General features: G+C 39.2%; 1 protein-coding gene across 1 annotated transcript in view; it reads left to right on the top strand.

Annotated features, from left to right (window-relative positions):
- Positions 1 to 6,021: 6,021 nt before the first annotated feature.
- CNTN5 (contactin 5) overlaps positions 6,022 to 22,328 on the top strand; it is a 248,719-nt gene continuing 232,412 nt past the window's right edge. The window contains exons 1-3 of the mRNA XM_010578200.1: positions 6,022 to 6,076; positions 8,527 to 8,650; positions 14,936 to 15,111. Of these exons, the coding sequence (XP_010576502.1) occupies positions 6,022 to 6,076; positions 8,527 to 8,650; positions 14,936 to 15,111 (355 nt within the window). The remainder of the gene's footprint in view (positions 6,077 to 8,526; positions 8,651 to 14,935; positions 15,112 to 22,328) is intronic.

Genomic DNA, 22,328 nt, shown 5'->3' with positions numbered 1-22,328 from the left:
AAAAAGTGTCTTTCACTCTGTAGGACCAATTTGAAATGAAACACCTTTGTTTTGCTTTAATAAATTCTGATGATATGCACATTTCAGCAACATATATAGCCTTATCGGCAACTCCTGCAACTTTCCTAATGTATCCTGAACATATTAATACCCAGGACTGACAGGTCATTGGGATATGGTTTGGTCCATGATATGTCAAGCAAGTACTTTTCCAGGTAGGGTCTGTATGCAGAGTCCAATGTGTATTTTAGGATGGAAGATCTGTTAGTGACCCCTCCTTTTAGGCTGCTTTAGAAGCTCTATCATTTTACAGTATCTTGTAGCTTTTCTTTAGAAAATTCTTCCATCACCACATGGGTTCAACAGGCCTTTGACAAATGGGGAAAAAAAAAAAAAAGTAGAGAGATAAGAAAACGTTGTTTTCTCGGTCCTGTAAAAACTTGTGGTTTTTAAACTTTGCTGCGTTACTCTGCTTTCAAAGGAGAACTGCCATCACTCTTTTTCCAACTGCCATTTGGACAAATTGCCAGTGTGTCAGAATAACAGCTGAAAATAGATGGTTTATCTAAAGATCTCTCTAGTCCACCTTCAGATGGATTAGCAAAGCCATCCACCTGCAGAAAAAAAGTGCTTATAAAGGGACATGAGCAGATAAAGGGGAGAAGACCTGAAGGAATATCTCCTTCCCCCATATTCACATGTTGCCCGAGCATATCCTCTCAGATACCTTGTCCGCTGGGTGAAAATTACCAGAGTGAAAAGAGCTGTTTCCTCCCACCAGTACCTCAGACTGAGAAGATGGCACCAAGACTATTTATGCCAGTCATATAGCTTGAATGGTACTGTAACATTACAGGCAGTGGTCAAACTACACTAATGACATTGATATAAGTGACCACTACAGTGTAGAATTTGCTACTTTTTCTCCTTCTGCAGACAATTACCTTTTAAAAATATTATTTAAGAAAACATTTAAAAGAACCTTATTTATTTTATTCTTTAAAAGTACAGCACGCAGAATTATTAGACACTAAAAATAATATTGCCAATGCAGCTTCAGTGCAGGTCTTTGCACAAGGTCATAGTTCCTTCCTGCCCACCTCTGTGTTCCCAGGGTTCCAGGAATTTATTCTTTTTTCATGGTGTATTTATTGACCTGGAATTATGTCAAGGATGGTGGCAAGAAAGCTGAGTGTTGAGGAATGACACTATTTCAGTTACTACAGAATTGAAAGTACAGGAAACTTTATTCTCATCTGCAGTTTGTTTTCATGCTATTTGCATTGCTCAGCAAGAACTAAAGAACGTCTGATTTTTTTCACAGATTCCAGTTTCCATTCCCGTGAGGATTTAAATACTTGTTACTAAGAAGTCATATACTCTGGTATTTTGTTAAGTGCAAATGTGCTGCAAGGAGAACCTTGGAATTAAAAGAATATTCGAGTACTGCTCTCAAGAATATTAAAGAATTTAAAAAGAGGGATTTTACTAATATTTGAAATGTTTTCCATATCCTTACCTTTCTGGGCAATACCAGTTTAAACAGTAAATCCTAATGAGAGTGCTTAGAGTTTTAAATTGCCTAGATTGAAAATGGCAACTTGAAATTTGTAAAGGGACCACAAACTAGCTGTCACATTGCTTGGCTGCAATACATACTTGTAATCCCGAGACAGATGTGCCACTCTATAATAAATCACTGGTCTCATAGCACTTCAATAAGATACAGAAAACTCATCCTTTTAATAAAAGCCTGTGTGAGGAACAGAAATATTTCTCTTAAGAAATTAAAATAGTAAATTGAAACATACATATGCTTAATATATATGTTAAATATTCATCTCTTCATGTTCTTGCTTAAGTTAGAAAGAAAAAATAAGGTGTGGAGTTCAAATCCTCCAATGCACACTCACACAGAACTGTCCTGTTAAAAAACATGGGTCACCATTAGTTAAAAAATGGGTGCAAACAAACCTGGTGCTTTTGGATCCTTGAAGGGATCAGAAAACATACATGTATATAAAAATGTGTGTGTATATATATGTATAGCATATATATGCACACATACAAAGATATATAAATTAAATACAATAAGCAAATAAGGAAAATAAGGAAAAGGCCCAGGAGGTCTCTGCCAAAAGACTACACAAACCAGAAGAACCAGCCAATGGTTCATGAATCAGAAAATTTTATTTCAAGGTCAGCTTCAGACAGAGAGGGCGGGTGGTGGGGAGCTCCCCTTGACCAAGGCTGTGGGGAGCCTCCAGCTGCCTGTGGGACCATGGCATGGTGCAGACTGGGGCTGTGTGTGCTTCCTTGTCTTTAGGTCACTGGTTTTGTCAAAAGCTGCAGAAATCTCTGGCTGAATGGCTGGGGGGGGGGGGGAATGGGAGTGAGCCATGGTCTGGTCCTTAACTTAGTGCCAGCATCCTTGTAGAAGGTAGGGAATGTCTCTGGCTGTGTGGCTGAGGATGGGAGTGCACCATGGTCTGGTCCTGGCCCTGTCTGGGCCTGGAGCTGTAAAAGGCAGGATAACAAAAAACAAAGAGGCAGCCACTCTCAATCACCATGGGCAACCCCTGCTGTGAGCTCTGCCAGCCTCAGGCCAAGGCTGTCAGTCCCACCTCTCCCTGGCAGCCAGTAGACACCCATCCCATGCTGGCTTTGTCCACCAGCAACCACCCACCCACTCTGGCAGTGCCACTGCATCATTAGGTTGGTGCCAAGAGCTGATGTCCTTTTTGATTCCTTAACTTAGCATCAGCGTCCTTGTAGATGGTAGGGAATCTCAGTGGCTGTGTGCCTGAGGTCAGCAGTGCGCCATGGAAGGGTCCTTTTGTCTATGTGGCCCTGCAGCTGGAAAAAGCAGGATAATATCAACAAACAAAGGAACAGCGACCCTCGCTGACCATGGGCAACCCCTGCTGTGAGCTCTGCCAGCCTCAGGCCAAGGCTGTCAGTCCCACCTCTCCCTGGCAGCCAGTAGACACCCATCCCATGCTGGCTTTGTCCACCAGCAACCACCTACCTACTCTGGCCGTGGCACTGCATCATTAGGTTGGTGCCAAGAGCTGATGTCCTTTTTGATTGCATAACTTAGCGTCAGTGTCGTTGTAGACGTGGTGGAATCTCCCTGGCTCTGTGGCCAAGGACGGGAGTGCGCCATGGTCTGGTCCTGTCCTTGTGTGGGTCTGTGGCTCTGGAAGAGAAAGGAGGAGCAGGCGCCATCTGTCATGCCACGGGCAACCCCTGCCTCCCTGCCCCGGCCCAGCAGCCCTGCCCTCCTCCCCGCCCTCTCACCTCAGCCCTCGCTCACCCGCCTGCTCGCCTCCAGCCTGGGCCGGCTCACTGCACAGGCCTTTTTATACCTGTCCTGGGCGGCCGTGTCACCAACCCCACGAGAAACGGCCACCACCAACGTTCTGGCCACCGCGTCACCGGGGGGAGCCGGGGCTGATGTAACACCCAGCCCTCGGCTGCCCGGGGAAAAAGGGCTGTCGCTCTTCAGCCTTGTTAAATGCAGTGGGATGGACAAGCCCCACAACTCAGGCCCATGGGGAAAGTGGCCAACACGGAGAGCCCGCTGTCACCCCTGCCTGTGTGGGGACAGCCTCTTGACCTGGGGCTGCAGTCACCTCACAGCCCCTCACCGGCCTGTCCCACCCCACCTCCCCTGGGCCTCCTCCTTGCTGTCAGGGCTGGGACAGGGGCAGGTGGAGCTCAGCATGAGGGTGCGGACAAACAAATGTGGTGTCTAAACACTGGGGAGCAATTCAGGTGACCTAGTGCCACCTGGGCTGTCTTACAGCCTAATATCCTATGGATATACCTGACACTGGCAGGTAGGACATGGGACCTGGGAAAAACGGGTGCATCTCTAGATCAGCCAGGAGGCGTACATGAGGGCATCTCACATTGCACTAAATGCATATTTGAATCCCAGTTGTAATGCCTGGAAGTCCGCTGGCTCTGTGCATGGACAGTTAGCTCACACCTGGCTGCACAGAGCAGGGTTCAGGTGTCTGGAGACAGGCTCCGCAGTCTCACTTCAGGTGCTGCGAGGAGCCTCACCTGGCCTGTAGCCACTACACCAGGACAGGGCAGGGCTGGTGTAAAACACAGCACCGTGCTGGTCTGCTCTGCCCGGGCATCTCAGACACCCCACGACCTCCCAGCTGTCATTTATCTGTTAGGAACTGAACACTCTGTACAGATTAATTCATGTGCTTGAAGTTGGGTCTCCAGTGCACTTCAGACACCCTGGGGTGTCTGTCCTGACCCCAAGAGGCCACTTCAGAGACCTCCTGTAGCTCCTGTGTCATACATGGCAGCTCTGTGTCTGGGAGGAGTCAGGGTGGAGGAAGAAAGTTGATTCTGGATAAAGGGAGGGGCTTGGGGGAAGGTGTTGCTTAAATTTTTGTCTTTGTTTATCACTACCTAAGTCTATTTTAACTGGAAATAAGTTTTCCCAAGAAGAGCCTGTTTTGCCCACGACAGTACCTTGTAAGGGATCTCCCTGTCTTCATCTCAGCCTAGGAGCTTTTTCATCCTATTTTCGTCCCTGGGGGAGTGAGCGAGCAGCTGGAGGGCACCTGGCAGCTGGCAGAGGTTAACCTGCCCCAGTAGGTAATGTACTGCAGTAATGCTGCTTGGAGTGTATGTACTGTAGATAGAGGGGGTGAGCGGTGGTCGTTTTAGCTTGTGAACTCTTCTGCTATATGGTTCTCAAACGGTTAGTGTTTCTAATCCTGTAAAAATTTAACACATGTATAAGCGTGTTTGCTTCTGTAGAGTAGTTCATACGTGTAAAGCCACACAAAGTGGATTTTATAATCAGGTGCTTTTTTCTCTTTTTTCTCTGCAATCATCCATGTCTACTGTCATCTAAAAATCTAACCCTCACCTTGGTTACTCATGAGACGAGTGTAAGGTCTCAAAGAACATACAACTGTTCATGATCAAACTGTGGTAAGATGCAGAGATTAATTTTTCAAGGCAGACTCTCATCACAAAGAGCAGACTCATGCAGTTGATTAGACCTGGGACTAATAACCAGTTTATTAATCCTGGTGTTGGCTTTCTAGAGCATAATTGAGCAGTCCTCCAGTCTAGTTTGTAAAAGGACACATGAACAATCTCTGTAAATATTAATCTATGTGCAGTTATGCTGTACGCTGAAGAAACTGTATCTGGGTTTTTGACAGTGACTAAATATGTGTTTAATAAGTGATGCAATACTCTTAAAAGGGAAGTTAAGAAATTCCCAGCTGTAATCAGGTGAAATTTTGTGGCGCACTTCAGAGTGGGAATCCTCAAGCAGAATGACATCAAGCAACATTAGCAGAGTGTGCACTGGATTCTAGGAAATGTTCTTCTCAAGCCCCACAGTTTCAATGTAGCTTTAAACTCCCTACAGAGAAAAGAGAATACAGCAAGCCTCCAGTGGTGGTCCAGGTCAATTTTGGAAGAGTCCAGGACTTTCCATTATCTCTAACGGGATGTTTAGTGCTAGCTAAACTACATGACCATCATTGATACAATTATTGAAGTCTTCACAAGGCTTCGTTTTATTTGAGCTTTTATTAGCATTATGCATAAGAAAAATAAATTTTTTTCTTTAATTATAAACCAGCCTGTGTTTTAATTTGAAAAAATAGTTTTAAATTTTTTTTAAATATTTAAATGAAATATTTTCATCTGCAATGTGTTTCCTTCATTGCTTTTGAAATGAAGAGAAAAGGCATAGAACACTTACGATTTTTAGGTTCAAGTCTATCACTGGAGCTTAAATGAAGATGGTATCACTAGGTGATCTGTGATGTCTTCTCGCATATCGGATATCACACCCCATTGCATTTTATTTAATCACCCCTTTATTAAGCCTAATAATTTATAAACATATAGTCTTGTCTTTTCAGCAAGTGCTTTGGTCTCTTCAGAATAGACGTTTTTCTTCAATTATTCTGTCCCAGTCCAGGTGATCTAACTAAGAATTCATTTAGTCAATTTAGCTACAAACTGATGAATATCTCATTCATTATTATGTTGCTTCTGAGTCTCCAAATAATCTCTGCCGGTACTCCACACTCCATCTGAAATGCAGATAAGCAGCTAACTACATATTTTCATCTTTTAGGAACATGACTTGCATGCATTGAACTTTCTCTGTTACCGTTGTCTTCACTGCAGGCAGAAGTAAAACTATTTTTTCCAAAAGGAAAGTGCAACACAGTATTTCAGTATTACTGTTGCAAATAGTACAGGTAGAAAGAACATCTGTACTGCTAGTGACACCAGCACCTACCTAGCATTGCATCTTTTTCTTTTCTTTCCAGTAATCCTAGGCTGTGGCATTATATTTTATCTACAGAGTCACTCCTAGGGAAAAGATAAAATCATTAATCTTCGTGAATATACACCCTATCCATACACCTACTAATCTGCATGGAATAACACCTAAATCTAAACCCATGATTTAGTTTTGCATTCATTAATTAATTCTTGGGTTTGCTATACTCTAGCTTGATGAGAGCTCTGATTATTTACGCCTACATTCATTAGTATTTTCTCTTGTGCAATGTAAGGAGGAGGTAACTAAATTATACGAAACAATCCATACAATGTTTTTGTACCCACATTTCCCTTTCTTAAAATAAGTTTTGCCAGCTGAGTCCATTGCCCCTGTGGCAGCCTCAGCTGCAGTGCTCAAAACTTAATACTAGAGTTATTTTAACTTCAGTAATATAAGCACATACCAGAAATCACTTATTGTGGTTGAGGTTTTTTAAATAATGTAGATATCTGTCCCAGAAAATATATTTCTGCCAATACATCCAACTGAAGTAACGTACCTAAACACGGAAGTAATGTAAATATGCAAAACAGCAATCCACATTCCTTTACACAGTCCTGCAAAAATGGCTAATAAACTTGAAAATTATGCAAAACAGAAACCACTAATTGCTGCTGCTCTTATTTGCTGTCTTTACAAATTGAAAGACTAATTATTTGAACCTATTTCAGTAGAAGCATATATACCTGAAAATAAAGTTATTTTCAAACTGTATTTGAATAGCAGTGGAAAAAGACAAAACCCTAAGTGTTTAATAAATGTATAGTCACTAAAAAGGAAGGTTGAATAGCATAATGGGGTATTATGTGGTCTTTTCACTGTATGGTAATAATAGAATTGAGAAACCCAAAATGTCACAGAATTTAAGGACATGGAAATTTGCATCTCAGAACTAGCATACTATGACTTATGTCTCTGATGTTTCTCATCCTTTTTTCAGACTCCAAAATTTTCTTCTCTGTGCCAAGACTCGTAGCTCCATGCACCTATTCCTGTCCACCCAAACTTTCTGAAAGTATTAGCAGTATGAAAAAGGTCACAGTTCCTAAAACTGTGAACCCATAACATGTGGTGGAAGTTGTGTGGAGTTGGTAGAACAATGCAGTAATAATTTTTATAAGTCAATGACCCAAACCCGCAGTCTTCAGGTGCACCTTTCTTACTTCAAGCTGGTATTGGGACGACAAATATAACGGGACGTTATAAACTGCTTAATGTGTCATGCTGTCCTCAGTACCAGTTGGAGGACTTTTATGACGTGAACATATGAAACCATAAAACTGACAGAGAAAACCCAGCTCCCATATGTTTCACTGCAAGTAGTAAGACAATGTAACTACCTCCCCTCACCCAAATCGTTAGGCTAGTGCTCTAAATTTGAAGAGCATTATGGGACTAAATCATCCAAGAGTTTGGAGGAAGTCTAAGTTAATTAAAATTCCACAGTCTTCTAGTGCACAGTGAGAATTTTAGTTATTCAGACCTACATGATCAGGAATGCTATACTTACAGCCTTTTACTTTTCCGAAGGTTACACTTCCCTCTTCACAACACAAATGAATTGGAATCATAGATGTATTCTATGGGTCTATCCAGCTTTTCTTATTCAGAAATGTAAATTCATATGAAGATATAGATACATGCCAAAATTAGAGAAGACAGTGGAGGAAGATGAAATGTCAGATCTTGCTATATATTATTTAATAATAGCCACCAGTTGCTGCCATTAATTTTACAAGTGATTTTTCTTAGCAACTCTTTGACATAAAAGGGAAAACTGTGTCTTAGTTCTTTGTAAGATAAGCTGCCGCAAGCAGCAGGAAAATTTTTGTTTACCTTGCTCTCTATAAGCAGTGTGAACTCCTTTTACTGGCTTAATTCTCTCGAGCTGCTCATGAGACTGCAGGCCAAAACACGTCTGATGAGAAAGCCATTTTAAGGCATGATGAACACTTAAATAATTCTATGTATTTTATTGTTAACTTAGTAATATTTCTTCCTTATCTTTTTTTTTTCCTTTTAATTATTGCTTTTTAATATCGCATCTGAAGTAATGTGATATGAACCTCTGGAAAACAAACATAATTTTGTATACTTTAATCTCACTTTATAAAAGCTATAATGATTTTACATTTATTCAGATTTCCTAAACTATAGCACTCCTATTTCCACAGAAAGTGTTGATTATGGGCCAGTGTTTGTACAAGAGCCAGATGATGTGATTTTTCCAACTGATTCTGAGGAGAAGAAAGTATCTCTGAATTGTCAAGCTCGTGGAAATCCTACTCCCACTTACAGGTACCTGTTTTAGAAGATTTTTTTTTAGTTTTCAGAATATTAGCCACTGCACTCCCACTCTGAGAGTCAGTGTGCTTTGGAAAACAACATAACAGAAACAGCTCCATGACACAAATGCCTTTCCTGATTGAATGCTTTTTCTGATTCTGAATAAGCAAGAAGTAGAACTGGTAGTGAATAAAGGCAAAGTGATATGTGAAGTTTCAAATTATGTTCTCTGTACTTCTTATCTATCCATGTGGAGGGACTCCTTCTGTTCAGTTTCTTAATTTGTGTCTGTAACAGCTGACAAGATCAAAATCTTTAATTGACTTTTTTTCTAAACATCTGTAAAGCTACGAAACACTTTCCTATTTTATAGAGAAAGCAGTAAAGAACAGGTACATTAAATGACATGGCTATGCAATACAGGATACCATGGCCGAGCCAGATCTGGTGTCTTTTCACTCACAAGTCCACCATTTTATTCCTTTGCAACTGTTGTCTGTTGCCTATTTTTCCATACAGACTATGTCACAGGTTTTTACTATACAGGTCTGTTTTGACACACCTATGTGTCTGAGGGTTCCGTTTATTAACGGTGCCCACTTACAGGTGAGAACAGTATGTTGCAGTCACCTTATCCATTTCCTATATCTGACTGTGCTCATATTTTATACAAATTACAAGTGATGTAGGAGGGCTGGGGGAACATATGGTTGATTATTTTTTCCATACAACCTTTATCTTTTCTCGTAGAGTCATTCTTCACTTACAAAGGGAACATAAGGACTCTTACTGTTGTATTTTGTCATAGGTGACAATCATCAATTCTGCATTTTATTTTTCACCTATTACACTTATTTCATTTGTGGATTCCTTAGCATTCTGGATGAATTCTCTTTAGACTTATTTGAATAACAAAACTTCTATTTCTATGGCTGGAATAAATTCAGAGGCAGTACCATCTTCAGATATCCCCATCATAACAACAATGAATCTGCTTCTTTGCAACAGATGTGAGTCATTAAATGGATCTGATGCATGGCACAACTTCCCTAAACAACACAGGCATGACTAAAACATGTAACATGGGATTAGGAATGAATGGCCAGAAATTCTTCAAACTGGAATTGCATGAACTCCTTACTATGTGGGATGAAAGCTGTGTTGCATTCTTCCTTATTGACATTCCTTGTGTAATTTCTATTACATATTTATTGCTTTGTTGATAAAAAAATGTGTATATTAGTTCCACACACTGTTAAAGTGCTATTAAGCCATTAAACATAGCATGAGACCATGGGGAAAAGGCACAAATTCCCACCAAAAGAGGAGAACCCTATGTTCAGCTCTCCCAGACAACCTCATTCTTGTGGAGATTTTCTCATTGGAAATCCTATGTCATCTTCTTTCTTTCGTCATCCAATAGTTTTTTGCATTTTCACAGTGGAATGCAATCAACAAATACAGACTTCCAGCATATCTTAAATGGCAGCTATAAAGAGGATAGAGGCTTTGTCTTCACAGAAAGCCGCATGGATAAGGGAAGGGGTAACAGATATAAGAGAGATTTCATACAGGAGAGGTTTCATCTCAACATAAGAAAGAAATTTTTTACTGTGAGAACAATCATTCACTGGAACAACCTCCTCAGGGATGTGGTAGAGTCCCCATCACTGGAAGTTTTCAAGATGCAATTGAACAAGGTGCTAGAGAACCTCATCTAGGCTCCCTTTCCCATGAAAGATTGGATCAAATGATCTTTCGAGGTCCCTTCCAACCTGGGCTGTTTAATGATTTTGTGATATCCATTCCTTCAGTTCTCCAGAGATTAATTGGTGTCAGCAGCCTCACAAACTTTCCCGACTGCTGTTCATGCAAGGAAAGCTTTGACCCGAAAGGCCTAATTCTAACAGCACAGTTTAACTTCTCCTCCTTCTGTTGCTGCCACTTGTCTGTACGGCATATGCAATACACACTACCATTCAGGGGAAGGGAAAAGGGGTATAAATTACTTTGTGAGGAATATACTGTTCTCCAGGGCAGGTGCAGAGGGAATTTAGTCTCAGAAAAAGCTATAGATAGGCAAAGGTTTGTTGTATGTCACTGCCCAACCTTTGGTATATGAAATAGTGAGGAGAAGGGATATTTCTATATCACCAAAGACCCTGTCTAAAGCACTGGAGAATACAGATCTTTATTTACATGGACTGTGAGGCCCATGCCGCTAGGAATTATTTTTACCCCAAACCAAAGCACAGTACAATTTTTTTTTTTTTTTTAATAAAGCTACATTAAAAGAATATTTAAAGCACTCAAAATTTCCAAAATTAAGTTGTCTCTGTCATTTTGATTCATTTCCTTAGTCTGTATAACTTATGACACAGTATTCATAACCTGTTTACAAATTCTTTTTTTTGCTAGGACATTACTTCATTTTAACAGAATGGAGAATGCTCACATCATTTCGTATTTTCTTCTTCCTTTCAAGAGCTTTTTTCCCCTTGCTCAAGCTCTACCCTGAAATAATAATTTTTAATTTCTTGAGTTCCAGTCATTAAGGTATCTAGATGCATTGATTTAGGGAATAACTCCTGGAGATAAACTGATTCCATTTGCTCAGTATTTTTGCAAATCATACTTTAGTATCACAAGTCAGGACCCATACAATTAAGAACATAACTGAGACATGTCGATGAGGAATACAGACACTCACAAGCTTCCTGTGGGATCTCACAGGTCACCAGTGTTACTGAGTTAAAAAGGCAGGTGCAGAATTCCCTGTGATGCCGTTTCACTACACTGCTTTCACTGCTTGTGAAACACTGCTTTTCCTGTTTCACTTAGGACACACATAAGATGGCTAGATTTTTTTTTTGTTAGTATCATTTCCTGATAGAAAATGCAGTTGAAAAAAAAATTAAAAATTACTTTCTGTCTGCTTAAGCCAAATTAGAATATTTTAAAATGTTATCTGTCACTTGTCTTCAAGAAAAAAAAAAATGTAGCTGATTTTCCCTGTAAGCACATTACTTTTTGAGTATTATATTTAGGCTTCTGTCCTCCCAGCTCAGTCAAGGTACCTAGAAGAAAACATATCACACAATCCAGTGGTGCTTTTCCTCTAATGTGCTTGGATTATATGAAGGGAATACAATCATTCAGGATGGACCCCAAGATATACAGGCAGGCAGCCACCAAGATCCAAAGTTTTCAGGTAGCATTATAAAAACATATTTTTACATTGAATTTAATTGAAAATGAAACTAACTGAAGAAAGTTAATTAAAGCAAACTGAATTTTGTGTCAGTTCCCATTTAGAAATGCCAAAACATGTAATTTTTACTTTTTCCTTATATAAATCTCCCATAACTTCCAGATAAATTAATTTTGCATTTTTATTTCATATATATTTATATATATGTGAAAGTTAACTTTCATTATGATTTCATTCAAAATCTTAAATCATTAATAAATTGTTGAAGATTAAAAGTTCCTCTTCTTTTTAGCTCTCTTATATATGAATCTCTTTAAAAAATGTAGTGAATCCTACAGACATTTCCCTAATATCCTTTGCAATATAAAGATATTGTCAACAGTGTTTCATTTCTTACATTAAATGAAGCAGGGGTCCTCTGCAATCAAAAGTCCAATCATGAAAAAAAGGGGCAAATAATAGTTTCACAGTTCATCTTAATTCTGACAATTCTGACCTTTGGATTAAGAGAAATTCAGAACTACTTCATCTGAATTCTGCTGTCTGTACCTCATCCACCATGAATGTTAACAAGATAGGGTGAACTGATAATCATTTTATTTCATTAAAGTTGCGTCTGGAGTCTAGATGTTGCCAAGTTCTTCCAGTCTTTGCTGAACTCTGGCAAAGCTTGGAAGAGCCTGGCAATTTCCTGAGGCAACTTTGAAATTGCAGAATGACTGTGAACTAGCAATGAAGGAAATATATGTGCATCATAATAGCTGTGCCATACCTGTTTACACTGCTTATCTCTTCTTTGCATTCTTTTAACTATTTCATGTTCTATACAGTTTGACACAGAAGCAAATCTAAAAAGTCTTCTTATGTGGATTATTATTCTTTAATTGAGATATTGCACACACCCCCCAAAGGTTATTCCAGAGTGCTAGAGTCTATTTATCTACCACGCAAAATCTTTTCTCTTGCAGCCGGGGGACTATTGCAGGGTTTGTTGTTTCAGTCCTTGGAGATGAATCAGAGGGGTGAGGGTTTTTGGCAGAGAATATCCAGGGCAAAAAAACCCCAAACAACAAAAAAACCCACCAATGAAAAAAAAAACAAACCCACTCACACAGCAGAGAAATGAGACTTTTAGGTTACTTCTAAAACTCAGAAAAAGAAGTGTTCATTCGGGAATTATTCAATGCTTTGACTCAGGTGCGATACTTTCTAATACATTTCCCACAGTCTGGCTTTTCCCACGTTATCTTCACTCCCATGCCTGTCTCTACTGTTCAGGCTTCTCATTTCACTCCCAAACACCTCCCAAACTTAGCATTCCATCTGCTAACTCCTCCTCTGATCTGAGCTTCCATTTACCTCATAGCTGCTAGGCATTACCCCTGACCAGCCGCGAGCTGATTCCAGAGTCCCCTGGGCCAGTCTTCTCTGAATTTTGTGTATCCTGGCCCAGCTGATACTATTTTTCCTTTGTCCATTGCCAACATCTTTTATTTCATAACAGCCTACATACATCCACTTACCTCCCTCTCTTCACAGGCCTTGCTCTTCTACTTTCTGTATTTAAATCAGGTTTCTCTATTTCTTGAGCCCAGAAGATCAAATGCTGAAAGAATGGAAAAGAATGGTTCCTTGCTCTCATGCAGTGCTGACTCAGCTCTGCTAACTCTAAGCTCATCTGGGCCTAAGGCTTTAATGACAGAACATAAATCAAAACTTTGTTAATCATAAGCACAGTAAAAGTCCTATTTTTGACATAAAAGATGCATCTGCTATACAGGTTTCAAGTCTGCAGCCTTTGTGGACGATAGGTTTTTTTGGGGAAAAAAAAAAAAGAGATAACAAATTTGATTCAGCACAGGCAAAACAAAGAATATGCTTTCTCTTCAGAAGTTGAAGATCTGGTTTTACTCATCTTTTTTCAGAAAAACAGCATTTGTAAGGCACGATGGAATGTCTCCATCTAAACCTTTGCCAAAGTAATGCCTTACTGCACAGGCTGTCTTTGAGTACCTGTCATCCTTATAAAAACTGGGGCTGTCAGGTTCTGTATACTAAGCTTGATGCCTTCCTTTGGCCATAAAATGCTGTCATGATTTAAGCTCAGTCGGCAACAAAGCACCATGCGGCTACTTGCTCACTCCTCCCCCTTGGTGAGATGAGGAGGACAAAATACAAAGAAAAGCTCATGGGTCGAGACAAGGACAGGGAGGGATTGCTCACCACTTATGGTCACAGGAAAAAACAGTCTCAAATTGGGGAAAAAAGCAAATCAATTTCATTTACTACCAATCAAACCAAAACAGGAAAATGAGAAGTAAAACCAAACCTTAGAACACCTTCCCCCCACCCCTCCCTCATTCCCGTTTCAACTCCACTCCTGGTTCCCTCTCCCTCCTCCCCTCCAGCAGCGCAGGGGGATGAGGAATGGGGGTTGGGGTCGGTTCCTCACACCTTGTCTCTGCTGCTCCTTCCTCCTCAGGGGGAGGATTCCTCACACTCTTGCCCTGCTCCAGCGTGGGCTCCCTCCCATGGGAGACAGTCCTCCACGGACTTCTCCAGCGTGGGTCCTTTCCCACGGGCTGCAGTCCTTCAGGCACAGCCTGCTCCAGTGCGGGCTTCCCCCTGGAGTCCCGGCCATGCTGGGGGGCATCCACCCCCCTGCTCCAGGGTGAGCTCCTCTCTCCCCGGGCTGCAGGTGGGCCTCTGCTCCCCCGGGGGCTGCCCTCCCTGGGCTGGGGGGACACAGCCTGCCGCCTGGTCTCCCCACGGGCTGGGGGGGGCAGCCCCTCCTCCCCCGCTCCTCCTCCCCTCCTTCCTCCCTGACCTCGGTACCCGCAGAGGGGTTCCTCTCCCATCCCAATCCCCTACTCCCTGCAGGTTCCCCTCTTCACTCTGCTCTCCCAGAGGCACGACCGCCCTCACGGACGGGCTCGGCCTGGGCCAGCAGCGGGGCTGGCTCCCAGATGGGGAACCTTCCAGCAGCTTCTCACGGGAGCCGGCCCTGCAGCCCCTACCACACTATTAAAACCTTGCCACACAAACCCAAAACAAATGCTCAAGTAGTTTCTTTCTTTTTTCTTAAGATGGCTTCGAAATGGAACTGAAATCGACATTGAAAGTGATTATCGCTTCAGCTTAATAGAAGGAAGTTTGATCATCAACAGCCCCAGTGAAATGAAGGATTCTGGACAGTATCAGTGTTTAACCACCAACATGTTTGGCAGTATTTTAAGCAGAGAGGCTGTTCTTCAGTTTGCATGTGAGTAACAATTTGTTTAACATGGATAAATCAGTTCTTTACATTGCTTGATAATGCTCTAAATTGTAATTTGAATACATTACAGAAGTTACTCTGTCCACAGATTTTGTTGGGCTAGAATCTCAAAATTAGAAATAAAACACGTGGTGGGAAAGAGTGGTTTTCTGTGGACTTTTAACTTTTAAAATAGAACCAACTATCAGGGAAAATAACGCTAGTACGTAATCTCAAATGCTATCCTTTAATGATATCCACAACAATATATTTCACTCATTGCTAGTTTCCTGTAACACATATCATTTTGTCACACTATCTGAGCAGGAAAGAGAAAAATGTGAACTCAGGAATAGAGTGGGATAAACTGCTTATATATCTGTAGGATAGTCTACGCCTATAATGATGTGTGTGTGAGCATAGTTTTGTATGTATATATGTATATAAATATACAAGGTTTAGGTCCACGTTTATGCACACATATCATGCATACATTCATACATTATGAGACTAAGGGGGGGTTTTGGCAGTTGTTAATGGGAACTGAAAATGTCATAGCTTTTGAAATCATTGACTACAATATACTTTCCAGAAGTTATCAACAATTCATGATCCCGAGTAAATGCTATGGTCTATCTATAGCATGCTCTTTTTCAAACATACTATCAGGAAAAATAGTCACAGAATTTCAGATACTCTACCTCCAACCCTGACTTCCCTTCAGCACTTTACAGGAAGGCAACCAACACCATTTTAGTGCTTTATCTAGGTAAATCCTACCATGGGGGAGGTTTAAGAGACAAGGATGCAAAAAGAACTCCATCTTCGCAGATCCTAAAAATAGGACGTTACCATGAAACATGAGGCAGATCTTCACATAGCCACATCTGGAAAACAGCGGGGTTAAGGACAAGTTGCCTACCTGCATATCTACTAACACATCTGGTGGTGTGGAGAACTCAGCAGAGGTAGTGTGGGGTCTGAGATTCTCCCTTAATCCCCCCCTCCCTTGTAAAGTCAGACCTTTCAAATCTGTAGCTTTAGTCTTACCTGCTGCAGATCCTGTCAAGGTATTTGTTAGCAAGATCATAGCACTGTCCACCTAATTCTGAGCAGGTAGCTATACTGACATTTGTCAAAGTTTTCTCATGCCAGGGCGTTATGTTTAAAACTCTATAAACATCGCAACAGTGGTTTTTCACTGTGTTATTGGACCTCAGTCTTAAATGTAGCTCTGAAAATTCCGATACATTTTATCTTTTAGACAAGAAAAGTATTATAAAACAAGTCACTTGGTCAGAGAACCTGACAACTGGTAAATATAGATAGCTCCAGGGCTCTGAACCTCAGATTTCTATTCCCATTTCAGGAGCATGGCTAACAGGTGGCCACTTGACCTCCACCTGAAAAAAAAATACAGAGAAAGTGAGAGCTGGAGCTCAAACAACAGAAGGCCTATGAGTTTCAGTAGCTACATCCACAGTTCATTCAGGACCCCATGCACTTCTAGGTACAATATTATCTCCTCCTATAAAACAAATTTAGATAAAGTTGTAAAAAAAAAAAAAAAGAGTAACGAAGAAGAGGTTAGGTTTGGTGGATTTACTTTTATTGGATTTTGAAATTATTATTAGTTTGCACACCTGCTTTTGCAGGTATCAAAGTTGTTATACTACAATGGCTTGAGTGTGATTTCTCTTCATTAAAGTATTTACTTGGGAATTGTAATGAAAGTTTCTCAGGCAAGGTTAATGGAGGAACGCTAGCTGGAAGTGCTGAGGTGTAGCAAAAAATGCTGCTGAACTTGTGAGAGAGAAGAGGCTGTTATAAGTACAAAGAAATCTTAGAAAAAGGATAGAGTCATAATTGGTTGAACTTCTTTTCAGAATTTCATGAGCAATTCCTTCACAAGAGCAATTTCAAGTTCAATGTGTATTTGTAGTTCAACTTCTTTGTAGCATGGCACTCTCTCTTCCTCTCTTGATTTAATGCTTCAAATCCCTGATCTTAAATGGCTGATGTGTTCCTGTTGAAACAATATTTGCATCATGCAGCAACTCACAGTATAAATTGGTGTCACTATACTGTAAACTCATAGCAACCTATTAGAAGCTTGTATCACAGAAATGTTTTAGTAAGTCAGATCCAAAGTAAATTTAAAAGAAAGATTTTCATTGTGATTTCAGCTTTAAAATATCTAAGAAACTGTCTTGAATTTGACCAGAAAGTTCAGACAAATTTTCTTGAAGCTTTCTTTTCTTTCATGCTGATATCTTGGGTGATATGAAGTTTACACTGGTTCCTAAAGTGCTAATACTCTTTATTTCCTGTAGGAAACTGAAATGAGCTTTTCCGATGCTTAAAGGGAAGGTCTTGTCCTTACAGCATGAAGGATGGTTTTATGATTTAAAACACACTATTTTGGAGACTGCTTACTTCATATCTAGAAAAACTTCTGTAGTGTAATCACAATCATTCTGAAATAAATTAGAAAATTTTCTACATTAGGGTATTTTAACCAAGTAATGTATAACATCTCATTTATTAATAACTCTTTTTCTTGCATTTAAATTCATTAATTACCTGAAAAAAACCTTGGGTGAGGAAGTATACAATTAAATGGTCTTTAGATTAGACTATGTTCATTCAGTAATTAGCATTGAGCTCTAAAGCATTATATAGATAGGTAGAGAGGGATTAGACAAAGACTAGCTTACATTACCCTGAAATAAATATAAGAATTTTTAAAATATCATGCTTGTGATGAAATACTGTCAGATAAAATTTCAGTGTTGAAATAGGACATTTTATTGTATTCATAGGATCATAGAATGGTTTGGACAGGAAGGGACCTTAAAGACCATCCAGTTCCAACCCCCCTGCCATGGGCAGGGTCACCTTCCACTAGACCAGGTTGCTCAAAGCCCCATCCAACCTGGCCTTGGACACTGCCAGGGATGGGACAACTCTACAACTTCTTTGAGCAACCTGTTCCACCACCCTCATAGTGAAGTATTGCTTGTTAACAGCAGGCTTGCATGTCTCCAGTTATTTTCAGTAAGACAGAAAGTAAAGGACTGAAAAACATTTTCGTAATGAAAGGTCCTAACCTTAAAGTAATTAAAGTAATTCATGCCCTGCAATGTTACTGGGCTCTAATGGCTTGAAGGGTAATTTCTAATCCCAAGGATAAACCAAGGCATTTCTGATTATGAGATACAGAGCTACACATAATGGCATTCAGTTTCCCTTTTTTCACTGAAAACCATGGATTCCAGAAGCTTAGAAACTTACCACTTTCACAGAAAAATTTTAAAAATTAAGTTCATGGACTTGCTTGAATGCATGGTCTGTACTGCTGTGGAAAATAGTTACATCTTTGCAGACTGAAGAGCTGTTCTAACTAAAGAAAGAAATGACATAAATCTTGAAAGGAAACAACAGGGACCATTAAACAAGGCCTTTGACACTGCCTTACAGGAAAAAGCATGTGCTGTAATGTCCCTATGCAAAATGTCATAAAACTTGAAAAAGAGCAACACGTTTATTGCATTGGCTCTTAGTTTTCTCGCAATTGCATGACAAAAAGCCCAGTTGCTATGGTTATTATCATGTAGTTCAGGATTGGTGATGCATTACAAATATAAATGTTTATGTACTACATCATTTGCATATGTGTGCATAATTAAAATAGGACTTTGAAATACTCATATGATGTTTTGGGATTTGAAAGAGAAAGAGATATAAAATGAACATTATTTCATACTTGTTAGAGATATAATATTTGAAATAGCCTCCTGTATCACTGGTTATTTTTATGGAGCAAAGTGGAAAGACTGGTTATGTGCAGTTAAAGGTCTGCTCGAAATTTTAAACTATCATAGCAAATATTTATGAAGATTTAAACACAGAAAAAGTTCTCCTCTTTTTTCTCTTCTTTGCATTTCCTATGATCTCTGATGCCCAAGGTCATGCTGGTTTATGCTATTTTAAGAAAGTAAGAAAAAAAAAAAGAGAGAAAACCTCCCCATGCTGTGACAGAAATTAAGGAGAAATATATTTTTCAGTAAAAGAAAATATTTGCCAGAAATTTCTTTTTTCTTCAATAGAATTTTATGCAGAAAAATTAAGGAAAAAAAGCCCAAAGATAACACTGACAAAATGTCAAGCAAATCAGAATTCTTGATCACAAAATTTGCACGTTTAAAGTCACATTTCAGAAGTTTGCTCATAGCAGGTTGTTAAAAAGATAAAAAGCTATCAGTTTGCTACAGCTTCAAATGTCATTTATACTTCACAATCACAAGGAATAGTTTATATACGAAGTGTATTGTTTTCTTAACAAGATTCTAATCAGCTCATTAAAATGTAAGAGCATTAGAGGAATAATTACTGAATTCCTTTAGCCCATCTTAACATTAATGAATTTTGTAGTTCTGGGTGCAGCTAGCTCTATGGAAGAGTTGTTCAAATCCCAAACACATCTTTAAAGATTCTGCAGTCAATGGAAATAAATAGAAAAGAGGAAGGTAGTTATTCTAGTTTAAGTTTTTACTGCATTAAGAAAAAGTGTGTATATATGAAGGCAAGAGCATCAGCCAAAGAAAGCAACCATAGCAAACTTACAGTTGCTGCAAGCAGAAACCCAACTTCGTTGAACCCCTAGTAATTTTAGAGAAGTGCATAACATCAAGAGTGTTTTGAGGGTATGAAACTTAATAAACAAAGTATAAAAGTTTTATGGAGTAACTTACGCACTAAGCACACATATATTGTTAGATGGTTTTAGTTTGGTCTCTTCTCTCATTTCTGTTGTTAGAAATTTGTGAAACTTAAAGGGAAGGTTTAAAAATTAAACTTTAATATTAATTTCTGAATGTTGGCTATTTTCGGCATCTGTACATGAGCTAAAAAAGAATAAGTGACTTGAACCTGGTGGGAAATTGAAAAAATTAGAGATTCCAAGTTGACTAAATCTACCTGCCTTACTGTACAACATCTGCATGGTTTTGTGCTGGGTTCCACAGCCTCTTTCTGGAACAGTGTTCTACAACTTTGGCTACAACAGTGGATGTATTTTGTGCTTACCTTTGCCATGTGTACAATCTCTGTATTCCATTAGGTCACAAAACAAAATTGCTTTTCTTTATCTGTGGATTATTCAATCTTTCACAAGCCTACCATCTCTGTGATATTTACAGCCTGGGCTAAGAAAAAATAGAGAAGTGGCAGGGGGAAATAACTTCTCACCTGTCATTTATGGAAGTCCTCACTGCAATTTTATTAATCTGATTGTCACTGGCTCCTTTCTATAATTTTTCTTTTTTTTTTTTAATTAAATCTATTTTCTCATTTAATCTATAGAGAAGGGTATTGATTAGACACAATATAAATGTCCTTTTCCAATTGATGACCTACCATGACTGTCCAGTGATGTACAGAGTAAGAAGGCAGCCATGATGTAGACATATAAATTAATAGCTTTCTGGGGAGACAGCCTGTGCACTGCCCATTTCATCACGGCATACTTCTGACAGGCTGTTAGTAATCCATGTTTTCCTTCTTGCCATCATGCTCCCTGGACATCTTATTCTGTTTACTCCAGAATTTCCTAGAATTAATTTGTAAAGAGTTGATTTAATTACAACCCTCTACACATGAGAAAAAACTTGATTTCTCATGTTAATTCCAGAATATGCAACATAACAAAATGTTTGATCACATTACAATATCCACATTTCCTTCTAAACCATACAAAGCTAAACAGTATTAAATACTACAAAAGAAAGATGAGAACAAGCTGAAGTGGGAAAAGAAATCAAAATGCAACCAGTCATACTTTCACTTTTAAAAATGTCCCTGATCATCCTGTAATACTGCCTAAGTTGGGCATTGCTTTGCTCTGAAATCATCACAGCAACGTGAAGAATGTTGCTATGTTGGTTAAGAATAGCTACAGCTATAACACTGTTTTACACTGTAAAATTTTTTGATTGCTTTCTGCATAATTCCAAGTTGCTTTCTGGGGGAAATGCATGTTTAAGAGACACCTGCAAAACAGGTGTACATGCCAGGAAATGTTCATTGTATATAGGACATGTTGCATCCTATTCATAAATAGTTTATTCATTGAAGAATATAATTCAGTGAACCTGAGATAAATATGAATTTCTGTCACACTCTGCAAAGAGTTTTAGCTAAATGAAGACTGAGCAAATTGTGTTATCTTACTGAAGGAAAGGATCTGACTTCTAGTTCGGATGCGGAGACTCTGCTTCCTACCTCTTCCATTGTTTATTTGTGCAAGGTGGGACAATTTCAGAAGGAAAAATTGTGAGTTCTTACAAAATGAGATTTCAAGGCTAAGTTCTTCAGAGACTGTAGGACTCAGATCAAACCTCCAGGCCACAACTGCCCACATAAATGTTCAAACCACTTGTACATATCTACTGTACAACTCTGGAAATCTAGCCCTTTCTTTTGTTAAGAGAATAAGAAAGAATTTTAAACTGAAAGATATGGGTTTTTTTCATATAAAAATGGTAAAAAAAAAAAAGCTTTGAGTCAAATTACAACTTTTTGTTTAATTTCAACTTTGGAAAACCAAGTTATTTGAATTTTAGCTGTAGTGATACTTTGTTGTTTATCGAAACATATAGTTTGGACAACTAAGTTCAATGGTGCAAGATGCTAAGAAATTTGGCCCTAGTGTAAAAAAGTATTTCATCTTAAAATATTTGCATAATCTTTTTGAAGTTGATAGGATGACATACGTGCTTAGAATTAAGCACATGCTTAAACTCTTTGTTGTTGTTGTTAAACATAAGAATTTCTAAAACAAGAGTTGAAACAGTCTGTATGGATTTGTTACCATAATGTCATAATGACAGACACATAATAGGTTTAATTAAGCCTTCTTCCATTCATTTCTTGATCCTTTCTTTCTTAAAAATGAATAAATAGCTTAGAATAATAAACTTCATGCCTCAAAAATAGCAGAACTCATTACAACTCCTTTTATACAGCAGTTCTCAAAGAACCTTTCCTGTTGGAAAAGATAGATCTGGGTTCATCATTGTGGCTAAGGAGAATCTTTGATGAAAATCTGCCTTTGACCTTTCTTTACATAGGTGAATCTTCCATCCAGTCCAAAAGCAAGTCTGGAGAAATAAATACAATCCCCACTTGAGAGATCACCTAAAACTGTGTAGACAGTATCCGCC

Source organism: Haliaeetus leucocephalus, unplaced genomic scaffold, assembly GCF_000737465.1.
Source record: "Haliaeetus leucocephalus isolate CR32 unplaced genomic scaffold, Haliaeetus_leucocephalus-4.0 Scaffold616, whole genome shotgun sequence".
Lineage (NCBI taxonomy): Eukaryota > Metazoa > Chordata > Aves > Accipitriformes > Accipitridae > Haliaeetus > Haliaeetus leucocephalus.
The sequence above is the reverse complement of the archived record's forward strand: the minus strand, read 5'-3'. Positions and strand labels throughout refer to the sequence as shown.